Source organism: Falco biarmicus, chromosome 10 (assembly GCF_023638135.1).
Source record: "Falco biarmicus isolate bFalBia1 chromosome 10, bFalBia1.pri, whole genome shotgun sequence".
NCBI lineage: Eukaryota > Metazoa > Chordata > Aves > Falconiformes > Falconidae > Falco > Falco biarmicus.
In genome coordinates, this window is record NC_079297.1 from 29717464 (window position 1) to 29739129 (window position 21666).

The 21666-nt window shown below is 42.3% G+C and overlaps 1 protein-coding gene across 1 annotated transcript in view; it reads left to right on the plus strand.

Moving 5' to 3' along the window:
- The window catches only part of SCUBE2 (signal peptide, CUB domain and EGF like domain containing 2), a 41710-nt gene that overhangs the window by 14296 nt on the left and 5748 nt on the right, over positions 1–21666 (plus strand). The window contains exons 8-13 of the mRNA XM_056354803.1: positions 847–963; positions 1949–2071; positions 3873–3989; positions 6419–6541; positions 10374–10577; positions 20464–20631. Coding sequence (XP_056210778.1) covers positions 847–963; positions 1949–2071; positions 3873–3989; positions 6419–6541; positions 10374–10577; positions 20464–20631 — 852 coding nt within the window. The remainder of the gene's footprint in view (positions 1–846; positions 964–1948; positions 2072–3872; positions 3990–6418; positions 6542–10373; positions 10578–20463; positions 20632–21666) is intronic.

Sequence of the window (21666 nt, forward strand, 5' to 3'; positions counted from 1 at the left end):
TGGACACAGCCTCCCAATGTTGAATGTGAGAGAGACTGGGAGGGAATAAATCAGTAAAGGTCTTAAAACCTGAGAATAAGTAGCGTATGCTTGATGCTGCAGAAAACCAGGAGACAGAGCTAGAAAGAGAGGATTTTGAAAAGCAGACATAGAAAATTATCTTTGCAGCTGTCTGAATCGGTATGTGCTAGATAAAATTGCATTTGTCCAGCCAGTAAAAAGGTGGTTAGACTGACTACAAGAGGATGGATGCCAGAGAGTGAGTTATTTTTGTTTAGCTGGATGTGAAGAACTGTATTTTAGGGGTGTTTGCTGGAAAGATTTGGTGAGATCTAGGCACAGTTTGCATTGAGGGAAGTTACAGGAATGTTAGACTGAGATGGCACCTGGGTTACAAGCCTGAAGGAACACTCAGTGTGGTGTAATCCACCATGACTGGGAGCACAGGTAGCATGGGAAGTTGTGTTGGGAGGGATTTTAGAAAACTGGGTTGGTAGTGTTGATTGTAACCAGGTGTCTGAGCATTGGTAGGAAGTGTCAGAGGATCAGCCAGGGTTGAGTGTAGGCATAAGGAGACAGAGTGGCAGGAACAAATTAATCATCAAGGAACGGGAATCTGTGTTTAAGGACAGAATATCCAGAGACAGTATCTTAGTTTGTAGAGTGTCTGCAAAAAACTGGATGTAGTAGAGGCAGGGATTTTGCCAACACATGTATTTAGTAGTTGCTCATGTATACAGAGTAAATGTGGTTGAACAGCAGTGTGCTTGGAACTGCGCCTTGTATCGCGTGATGTTTCTTATTACCGTTATAATATCCCTGAGCAAACTTTATCTTGTTGGCTAGAAACATGTGCAGTAAATAACGGTGGCTGTGACCGTACGTGTAAAGATACATCGACCGGGGTTCACTGCAGCTGTCCTGTTGGGTTCACGCTCCAGTTTGATGGGAAGACATGTAAAGGTGAGTTTTGTACTTAAGGACACATACGTACCAACACCTTGCTGTAAGATAGTCATCTCCAAGTGAAGGTCATCTGGTGTCCAGAGGAAAGCTGGTATGTGTAATCTGACCTAGGCAAGGACTGCAGCTAGGGGTAGGCGCATGGTTTCCATTGCATCAGGTGCATCATGTTCAGACAGTCTCTGCTGTTCTGTTCTTCCTCTTGCCGCTTCCACCCCTCCTGCCAAGGTAGCCTCATTTTTCATACGTGAGACTTCGTAGGAGGTAATACAGGTCTGTAGTAAAGCAGAGGTTGGTATTGGGAGGGGTAGGGCTGTAGGTTCTTACAGGCATACAGACCTATAGTCTGCTATTTTAACAGCAGTCAGCTGGGTTTATAAGTATATATCAGTGTGTAAACAGGGATGTGTGAGTGGAATTACTTACGCTCGTCCAAGCAGCAATAATGAGAGTACTGGAAGGGAGCGGCGGGACATTTAGGTTATATGTTTTTTCCAGTAATTGGATGTTAACATGTTTGTGCTAGGCAAAAATAATGGAATCCCCATGCCTGAGTCAATTAATATTAGATAAAGAACTCATTCTAATACTGGCATGAAAAGAACAGGAGGTCTCCTCTGTCTGAGATTTCTGCAGGGCTTAGGAAGAGGAAACAGAGTGTTTAAAAAGCTAAAACCTGTTAGAGAGCATTTAAGTCAAAAGTGTTTCCGAACAGAACTTGGAGAAATGGTCTTTTGTGCATACCTGTACTCAAATGTATCCGACAGCAATATGTTAAATGAAAGCAAATAACACTGCCATGGGGCTGAGTGGGCCAGATCATTCTTAAAAGCTGGATCTGATCTTCCTTACAATCTGTAGTAGTCTCGCTAGATTTTGTTTCTGGGCTTCTCTAACCGATTGGACGTGACTGTTTTCTGTATCTGGCAGTGGAAGTATGTAGAAAGTACCGCGTTTATTTGCTGAAGTACTTTTTTTGTTACAGATATTGATGAATGCCAGTCCAGTAATGGAGGCTGTGATCATTTCTGTAAAAACACTGTTGGCAGTTTTGATTGCAGCTGCAGAAGAGGATTTAAATTGTTAACAGATGAGAAGTCTTGTCAAGGTATGTGCAGTGGAGAGGCAATAGAAGTAGAACAAATCAGGGTGGTTTGGACATCTACTACAATGATGAAGTGATAATGGACTCCAGAATAATTTCCATGCCTCAATTTTGTGGATTTTTTTTTTCTGAAACAGCTGTTGAGTTTATACAGTTGGCTTGATACTGTTGTAGGAGGTATGTTCAATGGCACCGTGAACTATTATCTGGAAGCGACAGAGATAGCATCATATTAAAAAGCTTTTTATGAGGATAATGCTTCCCCCTCTTCTGTTAATTATCTTGAAATAATTTACAGGCAAAAATAGACAGTATCTCTCTGTCCATCTTACTGACTAGTTCACCATTGCAGTGAACGAGACATTTAGATGCCATGAGTTCCTTATTTAAAGAAAAAAAAGATGTAACTCATGGTCTATGATATTATAGGCCTGTAGACAGTCTGGAATCAATATTCCCTAAAACATCATAGAGCATTTGACTTTTGGGATGGCATGGATTTCTCCTGTGGTCTTGCAAAGCCTATTTGCTTTTCTGTATAATGGTTTGTATGTATAGAGTTTAGCAATCCTGTTTAAGATGCTTAAATATATTAAAATACAAAGATCAAAATGGTCTGTGGTTTTGGAAAAGCTACAGTATGTAACAATGTATAGCCAGCTGGGGAGGTGAAGAATTACATTTCCTAGACAACCAGCTGACATTAATGATGAATTTCAGAAAGCTGAACTGACCAACAGAAAATAATTTTCACCTGGGTTTTTGGTGCATTCTTGTCCTTTTGAAATCTGACAAAGGAGGACAACTATTTATATGGGACAAACTTATTATAAAAATGTAAGATTTTCAAGGTAGTTTGTGGTTTGTTTGGCTGGTTTTGATTTTGGGTTTTTTTTAAGGGAATCTGTTTACGAATTTAAAGACTTGCATCTCCCTTTTGTCCCTGTGACTTCTTTTGCTTTCCCTAGATTGTTTCAAAAGTGGTATCTTGAAGCATGCCAAAGCCCAAGAAAAGAGTGATGTAAAAAAAGTGTCAGTGATGATGTTGTGAACTTTTTTGTAACTTGCAACATTCTTACATATCATGCATAATGTACTAGCATCAAAGTTTTAGATGCTTTTGATGATATAATAAACGTTCAGCGTCTTAGAAGGTGATGGGAATGTTACTATTTTACCATGCAATTCACTGAGATCATGATTAGGCTGTTACGCTATGCTTTACAAAGAAGGTGGATGCAAAGTGATTGTAATGCCAAGGAAAACTTTCAGTGGAGAGAACAGGTATCTCAGCAGCTTTTAGAGGCAGACACTGAAGCCTAAATATACAGTATAATTATTCCAGTCATCTGTCTTCAGATGTGTCTCGGAGAACATGATGATTGTCAGCAGACTTAAATCAGGCACTGCATATTCATGTAGAGTTGAAACTGTGCTTCCATTTATAGGAAAAAACAAAGCTAATACTTTCTTTTGTAAACCTATTTCTTCAGACCTTACGTAGACTTTTCCTAATGAAATGAAAGTTTTGTCAGCATTTTTTTTTTCTTCCATAGAAGAGAAAGATTTTTAAACATAATTGTTAAAAATGTAGTAGCACTTTTTCTGTTTGCCAAGAAAAATCTTGTTTGGCAAACTAATTGTTCTTTTAAAAGTTGTCATTTCATTATGTTACATTATTTGCTTTAAAAGAATTTGCTTAGTTTACATAAATCCGCACATCTCTGTGTCCTAACTTTGTTAGTTCACCAGTGCTTCCTCATCAGGCTGAAAAGATACTGATGTATCCCTTTAAAACTTGCAGACATTGATGAATGCTCTTTTGAACGGACGTGCGACCACACGTGCATCAATCATCCAGGCACCTTTGAGTGTACTTGTAACAAAGGATACGCTCTCTATGGCTTCACACATTGTGGAGGTGAGTTATAAAAAGACTACAGGCAATGCTGGTAGAGTGCCGTTGTCACAGGTCTAATGAGTGTCTGTGAAGGACACAAGCCTATGTATGTGCACTAGGTGTATCAAGTAAATTTTACTCTTTGCCATGATATGGAGACACAGCAAAAGCAGAAACTAATCCTGCTTGTTTCTGTCATTGCTCAAATGATTTCCCCTTCCCACTCTGCATCCAGAAAGCACCTACAACTATTAGAACAAACCATTGCATTTTGCACTTGGGTATGAAAGCCATAATGTGATAGAATTTTCACATGCAGAAGTCTCGTTGACTGCAATGAAAAGTCAGTGTATAAGACCTAAAGAACAGGAAGCTCTGGATGACTTAGAAAATTATGGTTTTGCAGGTTGTCCTTGCACATATGTCAGACCCTCATGTGACGTAGATTGGAATTTAGCTGATGAACTACTGATTTATGTTGGCCAAGATTAATACTCTTAAATCTTTTATGCCTTTCCTGTAAGAAAAGTTCAAGGAAAGAGAGAAAGATGTTCACAGAACCTCAGTGTAGGCCAAGTGCAAATATTTCCTTGACAGATTCCTACAATTAACATGAGGAAACATGAACAACTGGACATTAAGTGGAATTAAATCTGTTTTGTGTAAGCTCTAGGCAAGACGTTACTGACTCCATATGCCTACTTAATTCTGAGTAAGACCTCTTTCTGAGGCAGAAGGAGCACACTTGAACTTGGAGATAACATTTAGGACATCTCTGTGAGCCTGACCTGTTCTAACCTCTGCCTCTAGAAATTTTGCAAAGAAGATTACAGGGCTGCAGCATCACTGTGTCTGGGTGGGGAGTAACACTGTTCATGTGTTCTACTTGCTAAAAGAAGTCTCTTCTCATGAATTCCTTTGCATTAATTCTATTTCTTGTGGCCGCCAGGAAAGGAACAGGGGAAAGGAACTGTAATTTTTTGTTGGCTGCTAATTGGCCTCTTCGTAACATACTTCTGTGCAGAAGATGCTAATCCTTGTAACGTAGGCAGGCCTTTATTTACTGGCAATCACAAGATGTGTCAAAGCTGATAGGGATACTGTGTCTACACCTTCTGACCTATATGGAAGAAGTTAGTAAGTGCTGCAGATAATGAGTTGCCATTGCATGCAGCGTCCTGACAAAAGGTCAACGAAAACCAAAGATTTGGGCTGATTTTGTGCTATGTTAGGCAGCAGTACCAATTTGAGGTGTTCCCTTCTTTCTCCGTTATTCCTCTGCTGCTCACTGCTACCCCTGCTGTCTCAGTTCTGTTAGTAGCGTGTCTTTCCCCTGAAGTCAGCTCAGTTTTGTAATCTGTTTCATGTTGTGTTCTACCAAATTGTTACCTGTCTAGAGGGGGGAACAAATGGTTGGGGACAGCAGTGACAAGAACTTCTTATTACCATTGAGAAAAGTATACGTAGAAGTGGGTACCCTCGGTTGCACAAACTTTCTGGAATTCACAAGAGATTTCTTGGTGGCAGCTTTCTAGGTTCATGTATAACAAGAATTGCCATAAAGCTACTGGAGACAAGTAAAGCAGTCACAGGGTAGATCTGAGAAGCAGAGACATAGAACTTTGCATTTCCCTTTGTTGAAATTCATGAGGTTCCTGTCAGCCCACTTCTCCAGCCAGTCAAGGTCCCTCTGAATAAGTGGCACAACCATCTGGTGTGTCGGCCACTCCTCACAGTTTTGTATCATACACAGACTTGTGGAGGGTGAACTCTTGTCCCATCATCCAGGTTTAATGAAGAGAATAAATAGTCTTGGCCCCAGTATTGACCCCTGGGATACACCACTGGTGAACGGTATATTCTGCATCAGCGTGCAAGTTTGCACCAAAGGCAGTATGTTGTGTTGCCAGGAGTTTCTCCTCCTGATGGCATTTATTGGGCAGGGCAAGGCCCCACAATTGGAGAACTGGTTAAAAGGGGCAGTGGTGATACAATGGCGTTATTTACCCACATGGAGTCACATGGTGTTCCGAGTAGTTGTATCTATCTAAGCACTTTGGAGGACTGATCAGTATGAATCCTGCTCATGTTGTCTGTTTCTATTCCAAATTAGAAATATTAATGAACCAGACACACAGTGCAATGCAGACTTGATTTGGTCTCCTTTTCTTTGACGTAGTTTGTTGTCATATTGCTGAGGCTGGATTTTTTTAATAGTGTGGTGTAAGGATGTACCTAACGTCTCTCTTCTGACAACATTTAATCAGTTTTGACATTTATCAGAGGATTTCTGTGAAAATAAAACTATTTCAAGGTGGGTGTCCAGCATTCCTAAGATCTTTTCCAAACCCTACTAAGCAGTATTTGTGTACGTGTTTACCTAGTGGAGTTAGAGTACAGAAGTTTGGCAAGAGTAACTTCTTAAAAGTATTTTTACCTTTCCTTTGTAGATATTAATGAATGTAGTGTCAACAATGGTGGTTGCCAACAGCTGTGTGTGAACACGCTGGGAGACTACGAATGCCTGTGTCACTCTAACTACAAATTACACTGGAATAAAAAGGATTGTGTTGGTAAGGTGCCTAATAAATACATTTCTGCTCCTGATGTGTCTGATGGCCATGTGGTTATACTCAAATCCCAAAGTCTTGATCTGTCCAGTTAAGTGGCGTGAGTCATCGTTCCCAGTATTCTGCTTTACTTTACTAGTGGGTCATGATGGTACTGATGTTGTTGAAACTGGTAAAAACAAGCGAAAAAGACCCCTAAACCCCCAAAACAGGAGATACTTTGAGGGATTTTGATACTTTCTTTCCTGTGCTTTTATCTAGCTCATTCTTCTGTTTCCTTTTGTTTCTCTGCATGAGGTTTGCTAATGATAGCTTTACCTGAAAGGGAAATATTTGTGTAGTGTGATCTTTCAGTGATTTTATTTTGCTTTGATTTTCTGTCTAGACAGCATATTAATTGCATGGGTGCTGTCAGGTACCAGCTACGAAAGCAGCTGCATGCTGATTTATTGGTAGTGTGTACGTAGATGTTTTACTTCTGTGAGTATTTGTTTTATCCTGTTTAGAGACAAAGGGTCCCTTGCCTGATAACATGTCACCCAAGGTGTTGCTGCACTGCAGTAAGAGTGGTGGGAGTGATAGATGCTTCTTAAGCTGCTCTTCAGATGTCCAAGCATTTTCTGGTAAGTCAAAAACAAGCGTATGGTTCTGTAGAGAGTGTAAAAGTACCAAACCTCCTAACTCTCATGGAAGCCCCAAGAAGTAGACAATCAACAGGGACCTTTCCTCTTTCACTATAGATAATAAAGGGCTGTATCCCTGCCAGTGTCCCAAGAAAACCCCCATTTCCTTGTCTTTTATAACTACTCTACTCTCAGATTCCCTTCTCATGACAACTGTCTTTTTGAAGCTGGGGAGGACAGGGCAGAATTCTCTGTGCTCCCTGGGCCATTCCTTAATTGGCCCTGAGAGCCGCTGCTGAATGGGGTGAAGGCATTCCAGCCCTGCGTGGGGTCTGAGATTTTGCCTGCACAGCCCCTCCACCCCACAGGACACAGCTTGCAGACTTGGCCGGTGTTTATGGGATGGATGCTGCTTTTCTTCCTCAACCCTTTAAAATGCTTAGGAAGAGACAAGCCCTCATGTGGAGTATAGGATGAACAACGTTGTTGAAAAAGGTGAAGGTGATGATGCTGATCAACAGACGAAAAATGTCTTTTGTACTACAGGGGTCTTCAGTCTGTGCATAGTGCCTGTGACTTTACTGTCTGTCTGTCTGGTCTGTCTGTTAGGAACACAAGATGCCTACACCCTCACCTGTGGCAGGTCATCTCAGCTTAAGAAAAAGCAGCAGAATACAAATGCATCCAGCTGGCTGGGTAATCACTAGATTTCCTGTTGCATGATTTGACTGATTTTTTTTTTTTACTAGGTAACTGTGAAATAAGGGTGTTTCTGTTGGCTTTCTGGTTTCCCTCTCCATTTTACTGTCTTTGGTTTTCCTTCTTCTTTATGATTGCAGTTCATGATTACAGCAGGAAAATCCCCTTGTACTGCTGCATCATCATCACTCAAACTAAGACTTAAAAATCAAAGAGAAAAAGATCAGTAGTGAAATAAACAGCTAGGCCAGGAGGGTCATGCCTTTTTTTTAGATGTCCAAACCAGACAGTGTTGGCAACATACAGCATGTTTATGTTGAGCTGTTGGACCATAAAATTTAGAAAGCATTTAAAGCTAAACAGATAAGAGATGCTATTTTATATAGACTTTCTGAACTGGTTTGGAGTATCTCCTTTGATTTCAACTAATCTTTATTTGATTTACACAATAGCAGATCTGGACTTGATCTCGTTCTTCTTTTTTTAAATAAAATTCTGTCACACTTGGTTCTAATTCCAGTTGTGAACCAGCTTCGCAGCAGGAGAAGGTGACACCTCTAGGTTTTCTGTCATGACTGCTTTTTCACTTTATATCAGCATTTTTTTTAATGTCATCATTATGATGTGACATTAGGGTTATCTAAATTTTTTATTCCTTTTTTAAAATAACATGTCATTGTTTCTTCCTGAAGATACTTCAGCCATCAAGATAAGCGTAACCTTTAAATTAAATGAAGGAAAATGTAGTTTGAAAAAGACTGAGAAGTTTCAAGGAGGTCTGGAACAGATGATACCAGGTATGAATATAAAAATGCAGGTAAGCAGGTTAGAGCCATAACTCAGGGGATTGTTGAGTGTTTTCCAGATATGAAGTACACCATAAGCAAAGCATATAGGACTGCAGACTTTCTGCTTTTCACTGACCTCATGAATCACACTCCTTCCCAGCCGCAATTATTGCAATAGTTATTGCAGATCACAGGACTTCCCTGTGACAACCTTACAGTCTTGCTAGGAAAGGCCTTCTCCTTTTTTGTTTGTACCACTGCCAATAAATTCCCAGTAAAATCAACCTTCTTTTCATGTGTTTGATTTCTTCTTTTCCTTTCTCTCTCTATCCATTCTTTCTGTGCTTTCTCACCTGCTCCTTACTGTCTGATGCCTCAGTGAAGAATCTCCTGGCCTTCTATGCTGACTCTACTGCCAAAGGGTTATTTCTCTTTTCTCTTGTCTCCCTTTTGTACTTCAACAGCCCCAGATAGACACACTGAGGTCAACTCTTTCATCTGTTACAACGCAGAAAGTATAGCCTGGGCATTTACAAAGTCAGCAGAAAATGAGGAGGAGTACGGTTAAAAAAAAAAAAAAAAAGAGCTGGGGGAAGAAGACACTAAAAAATATGGTGAATCAGCATGTCCATTTGTTTGTCCTTGGAAGAGTAACAGTGAGAAACCACTAAGATGCTCAGTGAAGAGTTACATGCTCCATTACCAAAGCTTGTTCTGGGTGTTTTTTTTAACTGAATCTTATTTGCTCATTGAAACCTTGACAGAGGTCTCCAAGTGTCCTGTGTACGCAGCCACTACTTAATGTAGTAAGCTAACATGTTTTTCACACGCTTCATATGAGTGTAATTTTTTTTCCCCTGGAGTAGCCTGCCTGGAGCAGACACTGGCTTGGTTTTAAGATGCTTTGCATAGTGCAAAGGCAATTCATTAGAACTTGCTAGCCAAATCCTGGGGAAGCAGGCTGGGCGCTGCAGCCAGGTTCTCACCCTAGCTGTGAATAGTGCCCCAGAGCCGCTGCAGTACCCGAATCTCAGCCTGACAGCCTGTAGGTGCACTGGAGTCTGAGTCTGTGGGGGGGTGTACCAGCTGAGAAACTGGCCAGACTGTTTACTGGCATGTGGAGTTAACCCTTCGTGACAACGTGTGCTGAGCACTCGTGAATGTTCAGTAACAGAGCTGGCCAAGCTTTTGCTTCCTTTAATTTTGTTCATACAGAGAGACATAATTCAGTAATGGAGAGCTTCCACTATGTAAACCTAACATGCAACTCTGGCAAGAAAGTTCACGGAGCCCTCAGTAGACTGACAGCGACTAGAGAAATTTTTATCACTGCGGACTTTGAGCTTGAAACAAGCCGAAAGGAGGTAACAGGTTGGTTGGAAAGTAATCCCAGGTGCGATTTGAAGCTTCTTGCTGTTTGCTCCTTAATTTCTCTGTTTTTTCATTTCTATCTGTATGCAAAATAATAAGAAAAAGTATCTCCTGTTTTGAAAATGAATTTTACTGCTTCAGAAAGACTGAGGGATGGGGATAGTTTGAAAGAACTGCACAGAGATTCAAGTCTTGTGATCTGATTAATTTTCTTCTAGCCTGGTGTGTCCTTAAGGATTTCAGACTTGTTCACAGAAGTTGCTTTCTCGGTGATTTTCGTTGATTGGTCTTTTGATTTGAGTGCATTTTTGTGCGTGGTCACTTATAGCACCTTTCACCCTTGATACTTTTCAGACACATGTGATGTACGCTGTGCTCGGAAAAAGACTGAGAAGAGATTCCGTAAAACTATTCGAACCTTACGGAAGACAGTCAGCAGGGACCAGTTCCGCATTCGCGTCTCTGACGTGGACCACGAAGTGGCCAGAAAGCCTCTCAAGCTATCAGAGCCACAGCAGTCTTGTGGCGTGGGACAGATGCATGTGGGTAGCAGATGTGGTAAGTAAATGTAAATTAGGAACAAACCATCACATGTGTTTTACTGTTTTCCTCAGGTCTGGTGAGCTTGGGGAGATCACGGGGTGCTTGTCCAGGAGAGAGGCAGGCTGCGTGTGAGGATAGGGTTACTATTTGTGCTACTGAAGTGTGCCCTTCTGTGTATTTGTGGTGGGCAACAGCTGTGTTACAGAGTGAGAACAAGGGCTCAGTGCATTGCACGTCGTTATAGTTGATGCACAGCCTACAATAAGCTCAAAGGTAGAAAATGTGGGAATAGCATCAGGCACCGATGGCCGTGATGTCACCAGTGTTATTTTTAAGACTACGTTTAATATTCAGTGCAGCACTGTTTTGGAAGTTGTGAACTTTTCATCTCTCTCTTGTTCCAAAGACAAGGCTGAGCATGATTTGATACAGTCACATTCTCTTTGCTGATTAAGCTCTGAGTCCCAGAGAATCTTTGCGATAGAGTTTCAAATTCATGAAGAATAGGGGTTTTATAGGCCAGTGCTGAGAAAAATCTTAATTATTGTGGCACTGGAGGGCACCACCATAATGCAGCTTGTAATAAATACTTCCAAAGCACAAAAGTTAAGGAGAGGGGTCAGATGTTATCTTAACAGGGACCTAACAAGCATGACCGCCAATTCAGGCTGCATAGGGTAGGCAGCATGTAGGTGGTTTTGTGAATCAGCAAGCCTTTAAAATGCTTGTCAGATTGAATTAGTACATCTTCCAGCAGCAACCCATTTGGTCTAAGAATAGATTTTCCAATCTAGTTTTGCTAGCTCTGGAAAAGCTTGGATTCATAGAATAGAAAAATGAATTAGTGGTGTTTAAAACATCTGTGGAAGGGAGCAGACTAGGGAATTACTCAGGAATCCTGTTGGAAAAAGTGGTAAGTTTTCTTTTCTTTTTTTTTGGTAACATTGTAGTAAATCTGAAAAACTTTGGAGAGTTCACCGAGATGAGCCTGCATGGTTGTTTACAAGCTGTTGTGTTGGATACTGAAGGAAGGCTTTGAAAAACTGTCTCAGTTCATCATACAGAGCACAGTACGGCTTTTGAGCCAGTATTATCTCATCTGGAAAAAATAGCAATGAGTAAGGTAACAATACTACAGGTAGAGAAAGCAATGTGAGTTACAGTTAGGAACTGGAACAACAAAGAGGCATAATTTTTATTTATTTTTTTTTAGGTAGCTGCAGAGCCAGCTTCATGTCTCATTACAAATGAGAAGCTCACACACGTTTCTGTGCTAGTTCAGGGAGAAAGGGGTCTTTTGGAGAATGCCTGGAAAACCCTTTGGTATGGTGCGCATAAATAGCCTGTCCATGGTTAAAGCTGAGACACTGAGCATACAAAGAAAAATGTTTTAAAGAGCAACTTGTAAAAGTCAGGCCTCTTCTGTCGCTGAATTGGTGTCACAGTTTGCTCTGGACATCTTAACAGGTGCTGCTGTGAGCAGTGGAACTAGTAAGATGTGATTCCCTGTGGGTCTCATCCTTACGGTTTGATTTGCTCGTGCAATCACTAAATGAATCTTCCTTTCTTCAGCTGGAGTATTCAGACCATATCCTTGTGTAGATCTGCTGTGATCTAACAGGAGATGGAACTTGCACCGTAGCCTTTTACTTGCAGGGGTGCTAAGACGAACTGTACTCCACCGGCAAGTTCCTCGCTTATTTACATTAAATGTACGGAAACTTAGTATCTTTGAAACCTCTCCGCATCCTTTGTCGGATTGCTGGAACTTGGACAGAAAGTTCACTGGTTGCTGAGGGGGCATAAGAGTACGCCTAGAGGCAGTGTTGTTAGGTACGCCTCATTTCCTTAGAAAAAGCCGATTGTCCCCATGTGTGTGTGGTGAAGGCAGCACCAGGCAGCTGCTGCTGTGGCTGCCAGTCAGAAGGAGCAAAGGAGTACACTGGGGAGAGGAGAATGGAGTGGGAGCAGTTTGGAAGAAGAAGAAGAAGAAGCTAGCTCAGGGGGGTGTGGGAGAGTCGGGGGGGTTTCTTTGGTTTTCATCTGATTGTTTTGCACAGCTGCTGGGAACTTCTGGGTAGGATTGGGGCCCTGCTCATCTAGACATGCTAATGAGTCTGGGGAGAAAGTGACTCCATAGCAAGAGATACCAGGTTAGCAGGTGGATTCAGTGCAGGTGGCAGATGTGGTCTTTGGACAGGCAGAGAAATTTGGTAAAGGGATTTTGCTCAGTCTGACCAGAGGAGCAGGAAGTAGTGAAGGAACGAAGTCCAGGGATTTATACGTCTCCTGTGATCCAGATAGTGAGTGAAGTGCAGGTTTCAGTTCATTGTTTTCAAATACACTTTTTAAAACAAGATACTTGGAGTATGGCTGGGTTAGATACGGTTTTATAGATTCAGATAGTCTTGTACTGCTCCCCTTCCTGTGGTAGACTTCTGCAGGCACAGCACTCTGAAATATTAGTTGTAGCTGAGCAGTGTAAGAAGGAAAGTCCAGCTCCTGCTCTGACAGATTTTGTCTTGAGTGACTGGCCTGCAGTTGCAGCAGTAAGCTAAACTTCATTCGGTTTCATGCTGTCGGTGAGGTGGTATTCTTCTTGATGTTCCCATGTTAACTCGTACTATTTGCAGTGGGGCACAGCACAGGAAAAAAAAGCTCCAGAAAGGCACCAGGAACAGATTAGATGTGATTTTCAAGATATTTCATCATTCTTAATATGCTGAATGGTTACATGTGTGTGTCTGCTCTTCTTTAAACAGCTATTGATGCTAAAAGGGAATTAACTGTTAATTCTGAGTGGTAGTGGTGTGTTTTATTTCCAGTTTATTCAACATACAGTTCTGCCTGGGTTTTGCTGATGCTTTAGATGTTCAAGTGTTGCATTTGTCTACCTTGTTTTGTGTGAGCTCTGTATCAATGAGTAAGCGTGTTTAACACTGGCTGATGTTGATTAATTCCATGAAGTCTTGTGAATGGCTTCCAAGGAGCAACCAGCAGTAGGTCTCTACTAATGTATATCACAGGAAATGCATATAGCAAAATGAAACCTTCATTGACCTTCCCAGAGAACTGGACTCTCGTAGCAGGAGTGTGACCTTTCCATACTGAAGTAGATCTTCTGGTAAAAAACATCCTTATTTGAATGACAGTGCTTTAAGACTGGATCAACCATCTGAGGATGCTGGAAATACGCTACACGCTTCTTCCAGAGATTTGTCTTGGGGAGAATGCAGTTTCGTTCATTAACCAGGCTACGAGTATTCCTTCTCCAGTGTGAGCTAGGCTTTAGACAGATCTAACAGCCAAAGACCAAACTGTTCAGGTACTAGCAATTTCTTATCAGAAACTGATTTACCAGAAACCTCCATACTGAAAGAGAAGTTGGTATCTATTGAGACGCTTTTGCCTTACTCTCACTGAGGGAGAAACAAGCAGTTTAGCTGCTTTTCCATTGCTTAAAACTGTCATACCCTGATCACATCAGTATCACAATTCAACATCAGTTGACAGTACACCTTGCCTGTTCTATTTGATATTTTTTTGTGTTGGATACATGAATCCTTTGAGAGATGGAAGGAGACAATGAAAAGTACCATTCCCTGAAACTGCTGCATAAAAGAAGATGTGAGCATGCCCTTGCTTGCACGGTAGTCGCAAGTGGATTCATCCAAACAGCTGTCACTTCAGAGAACAGCAAGCGTGAGCAGCACTGGTATAGGCAGTGCTCTGATGTAAATGCTGAGCACCTTTACCTCGTGTGGGAAGTGTTGATGCATTTCATTGCTCAGCATTCATCAGGTTTTGTCCCCTTAGGTAAGGGAATGCAAATAAAATCTTAACGTTTCAGACAAAATTATACTAGTATTGTAAAAGTATGAGAGATATTCGAAGAGAAAAGCAAAGCGTTGCCTTTCTTTGCAGTTGTTACAATTAATAGTTGTGTTACACACAGAGAACTGCATGTTGCTTTTTTTATTTTTAGAATTTCATAAAAATCTGGCAAGAAGAAATTAATTAACAAATGGGAGAAAAGGTGCTATTTTTCTGCTGATGTTCTTGCTCTGACAATCATAGATCTAAGACATAAATCCTTGGGTTGTGTAACCATCTCATGTGACCTAAATCTGTGAACCGCTAAAACACAATAACTTAAAGGATGCCACTTCAGAATCAATTTGCATCAGTTGTTGGTGATTTTCCTTATAAAGTCAAGGCATCATTCTTAAGGAAATGGTGAATTGGTGGATCATGACCTCCTTTATGAGGTTCACCTTCTCAGCCACTGTGGTACTGCAGCATTTGTCTATAGGAGCAAACGCTGAAAGGCTAATTGTTGAAAAGAGGGGAAGAGCCCTTCAATGTCTTTGTAACTGTTAATCCTGATTCCTTGTGGGCCCCTCTCTTCTCCCTCCCCCCCCCCCCCCTTTCTTCTTGCTTTTGCATCAGAAAAGCTTTCACGTATTTTTTTTTTCTTTAAAACAGCTGCATGAGCCTCAAGACTGGGTTTTTAATGCGTATTGAAGACAAACAAAGACAGCGGCTTCAGAAATGAAGTCTACTAGAGGCAATTGGTTCTTTTGTTCACGTGGAGAAAAACAATCAGGTTTCTGAAAAAAAAGCAAAGCCAGCCACTGGAATTCTGATTTAATGCCATTATTTGCAAATCTTCAGATGTTGTTTCAACTGGGTATTTTGCATGTGTCAGGTGGGACTGTGCCATTTCTAGTTTTGTGAAATGAAGCTCATGAATTTTTTTGATTTAATTTAAACAGATGACAGGAAAAGTTTGAACTCTTAGAGGTGTTTCTTTGGTTTTAGGTTTTTTTTGTTTTGTTTTGTGTTGGTTTTTTATTGTTCATTTTGGTTTGTTTGTTTTTTCTTAGAGGGGATTCATTTGTGTCATCCTAATTTCATGCACAGTCCTATGGATTTCCGTGGGATGGTTTCTGTGTCGATATAAAGTCACTAAAATTAATGTTACTATAGTTGAACCTAACACCAAGTCTGTTTGTTATGCTAGATTGGGCCCTGGTAAGTGCTGTAAACTTCTGAACAGGCTTTCCTCATTACCCCTGGTCTGCACTCCCATGGGGTTAGATAGGCGGCCTGTGTTGGAACATTTCTGCATGGAAGATGGGGAGGAACTGGGAGCAGTTTACAGGGAATGGGTTTCTGAGTGCTTGTACCACTTTGAAAAGCTTAGTTTGAGGTAGTCATGTGAAGAAACTGATATATTTAAGAGGCATTAAAGCTTGGGCATCACTTCGAGTAATTTTAATATTTGCATTGAGTAAGTATTCGTTAGACTGTAAACAGCTAAATCTGTATCTGGATGTCTTAACCTCTTTTCTGATATGCATGTAGGATCTGTAAAGGCTTGAAGGATTTGATGTGTTTCAGAAGTCATGAGGGAAAAGATAGGGTTATGCATTTTTCTAGGCAGTTGAATATTTAAAACTTTAATTTTTCCAGTCTCTGTATTTTACATACTTTATAAACATAATCTGGAGTTGCTTGCTTTTTTCAGGTCTCAATGATTTCAAATTGAGCATGGGTGCTTAACACCCTTGAGAATAAGGCTTATTATTGCATGTAGTAACATCAGATGTGAATATGTGTGGAGCACTCTTAGATGTATCCTTCTAGCCTAGTCCCTCCAATTCCAGGAGGCACGCTGGTTCATAAACCAGTGACTTCTGTTGTAAAAGCAGCTGGCATTCCCCTCGCCTGCGCCGTCTTGTAAGGCCACTCTACACGCTGGGGCTCTGATAATGATGTGATTTCTGAGCAGAGAGTGGGCACCTAGGGTGGTGTTATCCTGTGAACACAAATCCCATGGGCACACAGAACCAAGCTTGTCCAGCTGGACTCCTCTGTCAGCCTGGCTTGTCTCCAGCAAGATGCCGAGGAAGCTACAGAAGGTGGAAGCGAGGACAGGTAGCCTGGGAGGAATACAGAGAAATTGTCCGAGCAGCCAGGGACCAGGTCAGGAAAGCTGAAGCCCTGATAGAGTTAAATCTGGTCAGGGATGTCAAGGGCAACAAGAAAAGCTTCTATAGGTAAGTTTATGATAAAAGGAAGACTAGGGAAAAGGTGGGCCCTCTCCAGAAGGAAATGAAAGACCTGGTTACCTGGGACGCGGAGAAGGCTGAGCTATTCAATGACATTTTTGCCTCAGTCTTCAGTGGGAAGTGCTCCAGCCACGCCACCCAAGTCACAGAAGACAAAGGCAGGGACTGGGAGAGTGAAGAACCGCCCGCTGTAGGAGAGGATCTGCTTTGAGACCATCTAAGGAACCTGAAGGTGCACAAGTCCATGGGACCTGATGAGGTACATCCACAGGTCCTGAGGGAACTGGCTGATGAAGTGCATAAGCCACTATCCAGCATATTTGAGAAGTTGTGGCAATCTGGTAAAGTTCCTGCTGAACTGGAAAAGGGGAAATATAAACCCCATTTTTAAAAAGCGAAATAAGGAAGACCCAGGTAATTAGAGGCTGGTCAGTCTCACCGCTGTGCCCAGCAAGATCATGGAGCAGATCCTCCTGGAAACTGTGCTAAGGCACATGGAAAATAAGGAGGTGGTTGGTGACAGCCAACATGGCTTCACTAAGGGCAAATCGTGCCTGACAAATATGGTGGCCTTCTACAACAGGGTTACAGTGTTGGGGGATGAGGAAAAAGTGATGGGTGTCATCTGCCTGGACTTGGGCAAAGCATTTGACCCTGTCCCGAAGTACATTCTTGTCTCTAAACCGGAGAGACATGGATTCAATGGATGGACTGCTCGGTGGATAAGGAGTTGGCTGGATAGTTGCACTCAGCTGTGGTCAATGGCTCAATGTCCAAGTGGAGACAGGTGATGAGCGCCATTCCTCAGGGGTCGGTTCTGGGACCAGTGGTGTTTAACATCTTTGTCGGCGTCATGGACGCTGGGGTTGAGGCACCCTCAGCAAGTTCGCTGAAGACACCAATCTGCGTGGTGCAGCTGACACGCTGGAGGGAAGGGATGCCATCCAGAGGGACCTTGACAGGCTGGAGAGGTGGGCCCGTGCAAACCCCATGGAGTTCAATAGGGCCAAGTGCAAGGTCCTGCACGTGGGTCAGGGCAATCCCTGGCACAAACACAGGCTGGGCAGAGAATGGCCTGAGAGCAGCCCTGAGGAGAAGGACTTGGGCCTGTTGGTGGGTGAGAAGCTCAACATGGCCCAGCAATGTGCGCTTGCAGCCCCAGAAAGCCAGCCCTGTCCCGGACTGCGTCGAAAGAAGCGAGGCCAGCAGAGTGAGGGAGGTGATTGTCCCCCTCTGCTCTGGTGAGACACGCAGCCCCAGAGTACTGCATTCAGCTCTGGGGCCCCAACATAAGAAGGACGTGGACCTGTATGAGCAAGTCCAGAGGAGGGCCATGAAGGTGACCACAGGACTGGATTACTACTTCTATGAAGACTCCTATGAGAGAGCTGGGGTTGCTCAGCCTGGAGAAGACTCTGAGGAGACCTTACAGCCGCCTTCCAGCACCTAAAAGGGGGCTCCAAGGAAGCTGGAGAGGGACGTTTTATAATGGCAGATAGTAATAGGACAAGGGGTGGTGGCTTTAAGCTGAAAGGGGGCAGGTTTCGATTAGATATTGGGAGGAAATTATTCACTGTGAGAGTAGCGAGACACCGGCCCAGGCTGCCCAGAGCAGCTGTGGGTGCCCCATCCCTGGCGGTGTCCCAGGCCGGGCTGGACGGGGCTGGGGGCAACCTGGGTTGGTGGGAGGGGTCCCTGCCCATGGCAGGGGGTTGGGGCTAGCTGATCTTTAAAGTCCTTTCCAACCCAAATCATTCTGTGATTCCCAGACAGGTATTTCTAAGCAGCAGTCTGCACTGAAAATGCTGGGTAGTCGTTAACATGGCTTTCTCTCCATGTTGGGTCATCCTGTCCTCTGTCCTCTCGCCTTTCCTCTCTCCAAGCTAGTTCACAAAAGTTAGGCACTTTGCTAAATAACCCTGGAAGATTTTAACTCAGTTGTATTCCACAGGGAGCTCTACAGTTGTACAACATGTGGTTTCGAGGCAAGCAGTGTGCAGAAGATCAAGTTGTCAAGAGAGATCTGATAGGATAAGTTCTCAAATGTAACGTTCCCACATCGGCGGTGGGTTTGGTTCCTGCCTGGGACAGGCTCCCTTTGAGCTCTGTTAGCTGACCTGGCGTTATGCTGGACTGAGCAAGTTCAGGAAACCTGAAGTGAAGTTTTAAGGTGGAATTTGTATGGTTTTACATGTGCCAGTGTAAAGTAGTATTCTGTTCAAAACAAAAACAATACAGACACACACACACACACACTCTCTGCAAAAAAAGCAGAGCACCCCAAACTTGACGTATGATTAGAATGAAGGGAAAAAGGCAGGTTAAGGGGATAGCAGAGAGCAGATGGTCTCCAGTGAGGCCACTCAGAGCATTGCTTTCTCATAGAGCCATGGAGTTTTTTGAGGGAAGGAGATTTGCAGTGGTTTTTCTGGTGCTTCTGGGTTTCTGAAGTCAGTAGCCACTTCTCAGAATCACCTTTACTAACCTTGATTGTCTTTCCTTGTCACGGAATTGTAAATAGTGCTCTTTCCTTACCTTATTAGGAGCCTTGCAATGAAAGCCTTCATTCAGTCTTGTTTGTTGAGTTGCACAAGAGCACAGAGATGGCTGTTCCATAGGAATGTTTATAAAATGAAGAAAGACTTGAGAAGTGTGGGAGCAAATGAATGTGTGTCCTTATGAGAGCAGAAGTAACATGTGGCGGCAAAAGTTAGAACCAAGACCGAAGACTTCTTTACTAGCTTGCATTGATGAGCTACAGAGCATTGCTTAACCTGCTGTATTTTATTTTTAAGCTAAGGAAGAACACTCACTATTCCACTCAGTGTATCGGCCATAAACAAAACTCTTCATCATTGATCATGACCAGTAGTTAATGCCCTGCTTGTTGTTAGTCATATATCCTGAAATGAAGCCAAGGCCAATTTAACTTCCTAACAAAACAGCTATTCACCGAGTGATTTATTGGCGCTATAAACGAAAACTAGCAGTTTATTATCGTAACAGGTCTTTAAAAGGACAGAATTCTTCAGCACAGCTGAACAACTGCAACAGTGTTTTGTGCCTTTCCAGAGCAGGGTAATTATTAAATACTGGCACTGAAGCCAATACTTTCGTGAAAGGTTTGAAAACGAGAATTTTTCAGAGATACCGATAAATATTGCTGGGCTTGTTAGATAATATTGAGGTGTGTGTTTAAGTAAAATCAGTTGGTTAGTGCTATCTATGCACCATACAGAACACAGCAATCCACTGCACAGATAATCATTATCAGAGGAATGGCAAGAATATTTCTGCTTTAAAAGTCTTTGAGGCATGCATGATGTTCAGTTCAGTGAATTTGCGCAATTAGTTGTTATGCTTGAGGTTTTCACACACTTCAGTAATGCCAGTGGTTATGAAGTATGAATATTCAATAATATTAAGATTGAAATACCTATCTGGATATACATTTTTGGCATCTTAGGCTCAGCGCTAAATTACTTCATTTGGGAGGAGTCTGAGAGCCTTTAGCTATAAGGAGGAGATAATCACTATATAATTGCATTGTACAGAATGACAGGAGATACTGGACAGGTCTCGTGTCCAGCGTAGCCTTGTGACAAAATGTGAAATTCATTTCCAAAGATGCTCCAGAAGTTGTCAGTGTCTATTTCAGTTTTACAGGGCACATTGCATCTATCAGTTGCCATCCTGAACTCTGGCTCCCACTTCCCAAGCGAAGAGGAAAGCAGTTTCACCACGGGGTTTCAGGTCCCGTGCAGGCTCACTGACTTACCTTCACCTATAATGTACAGGTTGAAGCAAGTGTGTTCTTCCTCTCCCAGATCAGTGCTCACCAGGTGAATATTCTCCTGATGGCTTCAAACCCTGCCTACCCTGTCCCCTTGGAACATACCAGCCTGAAGCTGGGAGAGTATCCTGCTTTCCCTGCGGAGGAGGTCTAACAACAAGGCATAGCAGTGCATCCTTGTTTCAGGACTGTGAGACCAAAGGTAAGGTCAACATTTATTTGATGAACTGCGTTGCTCCGAGGCAAAAGTAACTGCTAACTGCTACAAGTGGGTCATTCAAAGAAGGGTCATTTTCCTTTTTGGGATCAATCCTTCCAGGGGTCTCGTAGTTGGCTGGCCTGGGCTGGCTGCAGGAAAACTCAATAAAGCTTCAGTTCTTTCTATGAGTGATTTTTATGCAAGACTTAAGGGGTTGGGAGATACCTGAAAGTTGGTCAGTGAAGCTGCTGATGTGTGAAAAGTCATATAGAGGAACAGCAGGAAGAAAAAAAAAAAAGTCTCAGAAAAAACAATCCAGACTAGTATGCCTTACTGACATTTGGGGTTTGAGCACAGCAGCAACATGAAATTGTGAAGGAGGGAATTGCAGTCCTGGAGGGTAAGTCAGAAAATAGTTTCTTCACTTTCATAATGAGAAAGTGGCTTGGATGCTTTGGGATATATCCAAAAAGCTAGCATTCAGCTTAGCCCTGCAGTACCTCAGAGAGCACTCTACATCTGATCACAGTGAGCTGACTTGCAGTCAGCTCCCCAGGTTTTCCTCACAGCAGTGAAAATCAGGTGGGGATCACATCTTCAAAAAAGAAGGCATTTTGTTAGCATCTTAGTTATCTAAAATGTAAAAAGATGAAAGACAGCTACGAAGTTGTCTTTGAAAATGCTGATAAAAATGTGTGTCCATGGAGAGAGATGAAATGTTAATCAGTATAATGATTTGCTCAATGTCTTAAAGCATGGGTAAAAAACCATCACTTAAACCAAAATCACCTGAAGAAAAAGTGTTAATAGAAAATCTCCCATAGAGCAGAAATAAGGGGTAGAAATAAGGTCTTGATGCAAACATTTGGTAGTGGTTTGGATTAAGAGATTTCTCTAGTGTCAGTTAAGATATGTTTACTATTGAGAATTGCAACATGATAGAAGAATTTTGCAGTATGGTTGAAGAATTAATATTACTGGCAATAATGTGATAGCTAATAGATTTCTTCAGTGAAGAATCACTAAATCCACAGATGC